General features: G+C 61.6%; 1 protein-coding gene across 1 annotated transcript in view; it reads right to left on the bottom strand.

The window, feature by feature from the left end:
* Positions 1 to 4411, bottom strand: part of CANT1 (calcium activated nucleotidase 1) — a 4885-nt gene extending 474 nt beyond the window's left edge. The window contains exons 1-2 of the mRNA XM_007959605.1: positions 3781 to 4411; positions 1756 to 1959 (exon numbers count right to left, since the gene is read on the bottom strand). Coding sequence (XP_007957796.1) covers positions 1756 to 1959; positions 3781 to 4411 — 835 coding nt within the window. The remainder of the gene's footprint in view (positions 1 to 1755; positions 1960 to 3780) is intronic.
* Positions 4412 to 8715: the final 4304 nt, after the last annotated feature.

The raw sequence follows: 8715 nt of genomic DNA, 5'->3' as shown, positions 1-8715 counted from the left end.
GCCCCGCGATGGCGCGGCGCACTCGAGCGCCCCCTCCATCGCCCACCGGGCACCCGTCAGTCACACCCACTGCCCCCGAGTCGACTGGACTCACAGCCACTCTACAGAACCAAGAACTGCCCGTGGGCGTCCAAGGCGGAAATCTTTCTGGAAGCAGACTGCCACGGCTTTCTCCCACGGAGCAGCCAGTGGGTTTGAACTGCTGACCTTTCGGTTAGCAGCCAAGAGCTTAACCACTCCATCACAGAGTACTCACAGAGCACTCACAGAGCACTCACAGCGAGCCCACAGGGCAGACTGGAGCCGCCCACAGCCTTCCCAGGCAGTATTTATGGAAGCAGACCGGCTGGGGTCTCTCCTGCCCAGAGGCTGGTGGGATCAAACCACAGGCTTTCAGTTACCTGCCGAGTGTGTAACCACTGAGCCACCAGGCCTCCTCCAGGCCTCCTTCACCCTTCCCCTCTTCCTGGAGGGTTTTTCAATCATCTGTGTCCTCAGTTACCCAGAACAACAAAGCCTGGGAGAACAGAGATGGGGGCACCATGTGGTCTCTGGGGTGCCCCCCACCCCCACTGGGGTCTCCCAGGAGCTGCCCGTGCTACATTTGCTTTTCCTCATACTAATTGGGGGACCCACCAGAGAATACAGACTGAGGGTAAGGGGACAAGTCAACAAGGCTTGATTTGGGGAGACAAGATGAGGTAGGGGCTGCCCTGGGGCTGGGAAGAAGGGTTCACACCCAGGACACAGGGTGAGCAGCACCTGGGAACCCAGGGACAAATTCGAGTCACTTTTCCCAGAACCAACCACTGACCCTGCCAACTCGAAATGACTGGAGGCCAACAGGGAGCCCCACCCGCCCTCCTTCCCCATACCAGGCCTGGCTGCTGGGGAGCAGGGCATGTAGAAGGGGCTGCCTGGGTGAGGAGGGCAGGGAAGGGGGAGGGAAGCAGCCCCAGATGACCCAGGTGCTGTCCAGCTGATTGCAACGCGTGGTGACACCGTGTGTGCCACACGTGGGCTGCACGGGGTATCAGTGGCTGCCCTTTCAGAAGCAGGTCCCCAGGCCTTACTCCTGGTCCTGAACTTCTTCCCGCCCCTTTGGTTCTCAGCTGAGCACGGTTTGCATTACCCAAACCATCACAGGTGAAATCATCAAATTCTACTGAAAAATCCAGGAGCTCTGGTGGCTCAGTGGCTGAACACTCAGCTGCTTACCAAACGGTTGGTGGTTGGAACCCACTAGCCGCTCCTCCGGAGAAGAGGCAGTCAGCTTCCATGAAGACTGACAGCCTTGGAGACCCTGTGGGCAGTTCCACTCTGTCCTCTAGGGGCGCTGTGGGTCAGAATGGACTCCACGGCAGTGGGTGTGGTTTGGGCTTTGCTTCTGTGAAGATTGACAGCCTTGGAGACCCTGTGGGCAGTTCCACTCTGTCCTCTAGGGGCGCTGTGGGTCGGAATGGACTCCAGGGCAGTGGGTGTGGTTTGGGCTTTGCTCTTGTGAAGATTGACAGCCTTGGAATCCCTATAGGGCGGTTCCACTCTGTCCTACAGGGTTGCTGAGTTGGCAAAGGGGTTTTTGTTTTTTTAAACAAGAAATCAAATTGCTGTGCTCTGGATGCAAATCCACTGAGCCTCCACACACACATTGAACCAACTGTGGTTAACAGGGCCATCCTGGCCTCATCCAGCCCCCTTGGGCCCAAGCATGGGTTACTAGGGTGCACACATGTATAGGGACCCAGGGTCTCTCACCTGGCGGCCGGATGCCGGCAGCAGTCCTCAGGGCGTTGTAGCTGGCCACCCAGTTCTCGTGCTCCACACTGCCCCTGCGGCCCACCACCTTCACCCACTCGGGATTCTCATTGACCACCTCGCCCGTGGTGGTGGTCCACTCCTTGCCCAGGCCACCCACGTACAGGTGCTCGTCCTTCACAGCCAGCCACTCAGCCTTGAAGCCTGCAGGCAACGAGGAGACAGACCCCTGAGACCCCGACCCAAAGCTGCTACTCTGCTCCCAGCTCGTGGACTGGCCGCTGGTCATCCCGGCCACTCGAGGCAGCCTGGGCGTCCAGGGCCTGGGCTTCACTCACGGGAACAGGACTGGGCAAACCGGAGGGCCTGGCTCCAGCCGCCGAATCTCACAAGCTCGCTGGACAGAACGTTCACTCCGGGCAGGTGGGCCCCTTCCCTCCCTCCCTTCTCTGCCACCTCCAGGAATAGAACTTGCCCACCCTCCAAGTCCTCCCCACCTTTCCCACGCAACTCCTGAACGCCAAGTTCTCAAAGATCTCCCCGATCCCAAATCCTGTTTCTCAACCTGTCATCCTCCACCCCAAGATTGGTCTCAACTCCTAGAGATGCTGACGGCTGCCAGTGCTGAGGTTTCCACAGTGGAACAGGCGAGCTGGCTGCTCACGGAGTCAGTAGGGGGCTGGGGCTAGGGTGGGTGACAGCATGGCGAGAGGGTCACGGTCTTCCTGTCACTGACATCGTCATTGGGGCCGACATCTCCCCCCAAAGGCTGCTCTTTTATGTAGGAAGCTGATTTTTAAGGCTGCGACACAGCTTGGGCTGAAGGGGGATGGGTCCCTCCCGTGTCACCTCAGCTGTCCTCACTCTGAACCGTGCTCGAATCTCCAGATACCAGGGGCTTCCCGGTAGCACCAGAGAGCTGGCCCTGCAGCCCAGCCACCAAGCTGGCCCTGCTGTGTTCTTGTGGCTCCAAGAATTGCTGCAGGCCCCTCAGCCAATCCCCAGGTGACGGACTCGCCACTGCCCTGGCCTCCCGCCTCTCCTGGGTGACCCGACCTTGCTTTTCTCTCTGAGGGGAGGGACAGGACTGCATGATGGTGGCCTAAGGCCCACAGACGAGGCAGGAAGTGGGTGGCCAGCACATTCTCTAACATCTGGGCTGAGTGTGTGTGCCCTGCCAACTGCCCGGCCTTGGGCAAACCCTAGAGGGTGTGATCGTGGGGAGGGCCGGGCTCTGTGATTGTGCTACAGCTGCTCCCTGACCTGAGCGTGGCCTGGGGCCACCGTCCCAGAAGGCCGAGCCACAGGCAGTGTGCACGCGCATGGGGGTCCCACCGGCTCCTGCCAGTGCCCAAGTGCCCTTCCCACTGCTCCTGGCCTGAAGTTCTGGCCCCTGGGGGTCCCCTCAGTGACTGTGGTCCCTGTGCTTCCCACTGCCCCTGGCCTGAAGTTCTGGCCCCTGGGGGTCCCCTCAGTGACTGTGGTCCCTGTGCCTGCTGGAAGAGAGTCCTTCCCAGCCAACAACAGAGCCTGTCCCTCACCGCAGGTCTTGGGGTTGGATGAGTCCCCATTCCGGGCAGGTACTGGCGTTCAGACATGCCCTCCTCTGCTGGGTTTCAGAGTTCACCTTCTAACAAACCAGCCAGGTCTCAGAACACCTGACCCGTGGCTCTAAAGGGAAGGCACTGGAGGAACGTAACCCGAGAGAGACTCTCGGTATCTGTTAAGGCACAGAAAATACCATGTTCTCTGGGGCATTCAAGGTGGCACTGGGTCCACCCCAAACTGATCCTGGAAAGAATCCCCCAATTCCCTGGCAGCACCTTAAGAATCGGATGCTTCCAGACACTGCTCTGGTTCAGGCCCTTTGCCCCTGGCTCTGGGGAGGCCAGGGCTGGGGCAGGGAGAGTGCTTTTCCCTGGTGGCTCTGCTCCACACGGGTGGATGTTGCCGCCTGCCTGTGGGACTTCCGGCTGCAGACCACGCTGCACCCAGGCTACCTTCTGCTGCCCGCGGCTGCCTCACCTTTGCCCACGGTCCCGTCACCGTCCGACAGGATCACCCAGGGCACGGCCTTGGAGCCCTCGATCTGGTACACCACGCCCGTCCGGTCGTCCACGGAGTAGAGCTTCCCGTTGAAGACGATCAGCTCCGAGAGCTCCATGCCCCGCCCCTTCTCTGCCAGGTGGGACTCCAGGACCCCCTGCTCTGGGTCCCACTCCACGGCCACCTGGTCCCCGCTGTCAGACAGGGTCAGGTGGCCCTTCTTCAGGTAACTGAACCAGGTGTGCTCCTTCTGGGCCCTCGACTCTGTGTCCAGGTCAGCAATGACGGCAATGCGGTAACGGGTGCCCCCAGGCGTCTTCTGAGGTGGGGAGAGCGGGTAGGTGTCATTGTAGCGGTCGGCGGCGCGGGGGCTGAGCCTCCAGTTGTGGGCGTTGGATGTGGGGGGCCTGGCGGAGGGTGTGCGGTGGGTGTAGACCAGCCAGAGCGTGGCGGCGCCCAGGAGGGAGAGCAGGATCACCCTCCAGCGTGGTCGGAAGCGGGGGTCCGCGGCCTTGGTCATGGACGCCAGCACCGGCAGGCCCCCCACACTTATGCGCAGGGCGTGCATAGACTCATTCCACTCCACGGGGTCGGAGGGCGGCGCAGGCATCCGTGTGGGCGCTGGGTGGGACCTGCAGAGTGGGAGAGGTCAGCAGTTTGGATGTGGCCACCAGCAGGCCACGTGAAGACGCACGCGTAAAGTGGCATTTGCCCAGAACACACGGCCCTTCTGCCGCTCTACGCCATTACTCTTTTCCTTGGTGTAGTGAACCCTCGGCGCCAGTGGCAGCTTTGGCTGCTCTTCCAGATGAGCCGTGTTCCTTCCCAAGGAGTTACCACCCTCCTCCATCCCAGATGACAAGACAGGGCGCCTGGTGAGAGGATTCCGTGAGCTCACTGACCGGGCAGGCAGAGGGGTCAGTGTGCGGTGGGGCCGGGCCAGGGTGCAGGGGAGGTGGCGGGCCAGGTGAAGCCAGCACTAGGGTGCGGAGCCAAGCCTTCCTCGAATACCACCTCTCTGGAGGCTGCTTCCCTGCCACTGCCCCCCTCAGCATCCACCCCCAATGACACCATGTCACACGCTGTCAGTCTGTCCATCCTCAGCTCCGGGCAGCAGAGTCCCCCTTCCCTCCTGGTGAGCTGTCTGTGGCGTCTGCGTGGATGTCAAACAGCCCTCCCTCCCTCCCTGTGCCTCTGCCTCGTCGCCGGCAGCCCACGGCCCCCACTCAGGACAGGACCACCCCCGCCTCGGCTCCAGTGCAGGCCCGTCAGCTCCCTGTCTGCTCCGAAGACTCAGCATTACGTCACCTCTCCTTCCCACTGCCCCGTAGCCAGCATCTCCGTGGGCACCTTCCAACTCCTCCCCACGGCCCCCTAGCCATCTCTGTGGGCACCTGCAAACCACGGTGGTCACTGGGAAGAGCCCACAGCACAGGCCCTTCTGTTGGAAGGGGTGTCTCCACTGTTCACAGTGACCCCCGCAGTTGCCCCAGCACGGTTGGCCCTGAGCACGGGCTCTCAGGTAGGCCCGCCTCTCTCCCTTCTGCAGCCAGGGCCCACCTTCAATCACTGAGCAGCGCTCCCCACGCCACTTCACCTCTGTGCTCTGGCCCTGCACCCCGGCCCTCAGCGAACCCTGTGAAGAAGCCGGGCATGCAGGGGTGAATGAATGCACGGAGCACCCCTGCAAGCCCCGCCAAGTTCCCCACTGGGGAACAGCCCGCACCTGCATGGGCCCTCTGGGCCCGGGGTTGGCCCCACTGCTCCTGGGCCCACCGTGACTGATGGTGCTGACTCGCTCCCTCCCTGGGACACTGGGACAAGCTCCTGGCCTGCTCCCTGTGGGCCTCTGCCACCCGCCCTGTCATGCCATACCTTGTGCAGGGCACAGCCCCTGCCATGAAGACTCCAAATGCCCATCTCACCCAGGCCTCAGCCTGGATCCAGGCCAGAGTGCCAGGCCGCGGGCCTCTCCAGCCCCTGGCCACAGGCCCCCGGAATCCTGGGAACTCATTTTCCCCCTGAACAGGTTCCTCATCTGACTTCCCTGGCTGAGGACACTCGCGCCCTCGGGCCTGCTGCGGAGCACCTGGGCCCTTCCTTCCGCTCCCTCTGGAACCCGGGGCCACTGCTGCAGCTGCTGTGGAGGCGGCCCGGCTCTGCGACCCCAGACCTGGCGGGACAGAGTGCTCCCAGTCCTGCGCCAGCCCCGCGATCGGGTGCGCCTCGGGGTTTCTGTGGGCTCACGTTCCGAAGCAGACTGCCAGGCCCTCCTTCCTGGTCCTGCTCTGAAGCTCTGCTCAAGCCTGGTCAGCGTCCCAGCAGCACACAAGCCTCCACGGACAGACGGGCGGGCCTGCACGTCAGGAGCCCTGGACGGGAACTGAACCCGGGTCTCCTGAACGGAAGGCGAGAAGCCCAGCACGGAATGGCCAGCTGTGCCCTGCTCCCCGCAGGCACCTGCTGATGTCGGGCGCTGTCCACCGCGACTCACTGTGACCTCAGAGGAGAGAACTGAACCACCGCGTGGGTTCCTTGGCTGTAACCTCACGGGAGCCGAGTGCCAGGTCCTTCTCCCACGGAGCCGCTGGCTGGATTCGAACTGCCCACCTTTCAGTCACAGTCAGGCACTTACCCACCAGGGCTCCTGACAGCAGGCACTAGGTCTCGCCAAGGTGCCTGCACCCCTCTCTGGATTTGGTTCTTTTGACGCCAGCCCTGACCTGTGGCTGTGGACACTGACGACCACTTCCCTCAGCCTCAGTTTCTGTCTGTAACTGTGGACACTGACGCCACCAACCTCAGACCGCTGCGCTGATGACCAAAGAAGGTGCCATGGTGGTGGCTTCACTGCGGGTCTTGCTCACAGCTCCCCTACTCGGCTGCTTCCTCACCTCACTCCTCCATCAGCTGCCTGCCTGAAGGGGTTGGTAAACTGCAGCCCGGGGCCACACCGGCTGCCGCCGTCTGTCAGAACCCAGCCCCACTCGTTCCCTTTGCACTGCTGCTCATGGCGACACCAGGGTTGGGGAGCTGCACCCAGGGCGCGGGGCCCACAGAGCAGGCGACACCCGACACCTGGCCCTTTACAGGAAGCGTGTGGGTCTCCGGTCTTGACTCCCCAGTGCCATCCGCCACAGACCGATGGGATGTCGGTCTGAAAGGTTAATCCGGATTTTAAAAAACACCAACCTTGTTGGCGAGTTGATTCGGACTCCTAGCAGCCCTGCAGGATGGAGCAGGACTGCCCCATGGGATTGGCAAGGCTGTACTCATTCCGACAGCAGACTGCCACGGCTTTCTCCACAGAGCGGCTGGTGGGTTTGAACCCCCGACCTCTGGGTTGGCAGCCACTGCATCACCAGGGCTCCTGAAATACGACTCAGGACTTCTCAATGGACCCGTGCCTTCATGCTGAAGGCCACGCCCGGCCTGCAGCAGACAGGCCACTTTGTTTCTCTGCCTGGTTTCCATGCACTCTGCATCCACTCCACGCCGGGTTATCTACAATTCCGGGTCCTAGGGTCATTATCATTGCAGAGGCCACTCCTTCCACCCAGAACACTCATCTCTGGGGAATTGCACCCAGGGCGCGGGGCCCACAGAGCAGACGACACCTGACATGGGCGCGTGGGACCACCGACGACTTCCTGGATATGCAAAGACAGGCATGCAGTCCCTTCACACACCCACACCCTCGAGGAGCCAGCTCCATCCTGGCCTCCCCGAGTGAGCCTTCCCTGGACACTGGTCCCTAGGCACTCAGACAGCTTGCAGACTGCAGCTGTGATGAAGTGGAAGCTCTGAGACGGGAGGTCTCTTGATTGTCCAGGTGGGCCCCAAATGTCCTCATGAGGGGATGACAGAAGAGAAGGTGGCAGGGGGACCACAGAGGCAGATCTCAGTGATGTGGCCACAAGCCAAGGTATGCTGGCTGCCGGCAGAAGCTGGAAAAGACAAGTACGGATCCCACCCAATCCCTGGCAGGGGGACGGCCCTGCAGACACCCACCAGACGTCCTGCTTTCCACTTCTGGTCTCTAGACCTGGGAGGGCAAACGTGTGTTTACACCACCACGTATGTGCTCACCTCCTGTGCCCTGTGACACTCCTCTGCCAGAGTAGAGAACACGCACTGCAGTGGTGTCCTGACACATGGTCCCCTCACCCCGAGCTACGGTGCAGGGTCTGCGTCACTGTCCTTGCAGGTATCCTCAGTCACCTTTTGCTAAACAAGAGACTGGTCGCTCTGGAACAACCTGCCTGGGACCAAAGCTGACCCTTGGTCTTCGTCGTTGCTCGAGTGTTCCTGGCAATTCCTTTTTCTTGTAGAAAGAATCTTTCCAGTCAGATGTCTGTTTCTTTCTCAACCACAGGCTGCGGGTCACCTGACCCCCGGCACTGACCGTGCACTGCCTGTAGTGTGCAGTGGCCAGCGGTGTGCTGCACAGTGACAGCTTGCATCTTTGTTTATTTACAGAAGAAAAGGATTTTGCCTGTCAAGAACCACTGCCACCAGAAGAAACCACTGAAGGTGGAAGATGGGCAGGGAGCCCCAAGGGAGGGGCCTACCTGAGGCGCTCCTCCTGGCCGACATCCTGGATAGCTCCTGGGAGCTGCGGTCAGGGTAGCTCCCGACCCGTGCTGACCCCACGCACGACGTGACCTAACACTGCCCGGTCCCGGGCGTCCCCACGATCAGCTGTGGCCCACGGGCTTCCCACTGGCTTGTTTTCAGAGGCTGGTCACCAGGCCTTTCTTCCTAGTGTGTCCTCATCCGGAAGCTCTGCTAACCCGCTGAACATCCCAGCAGCATGCAAGGCTCCACTGACGGACGGGTGGTGGCTGCAGGAAGCGCCTTGGGGGGACTTGAACTCAGGTCTCCCACCTGGGAGGTGAGAACTCCATGGCTGAG

Source organism: Orycteropus afer, unplaced genomic scaffold (assembly GCF_000298275.1).
Source record: "Orycteropus afer afer isolate SDZICR_OR568_19922 unplaced genomic scaffold, OryAfe1.0 scaffold00018, whole genome shotgun sequence".
NCBI lineage: Eukaryota > Metazoa > Chordata > Mammalia > Tubulidentata > Orycteropodidae > Orycteropus > Orycteropus afer.
Note: the sequence above shows the minus strand (reverse complement) of the source record. Positions and strands in the feature narration are given on the sequence as shown.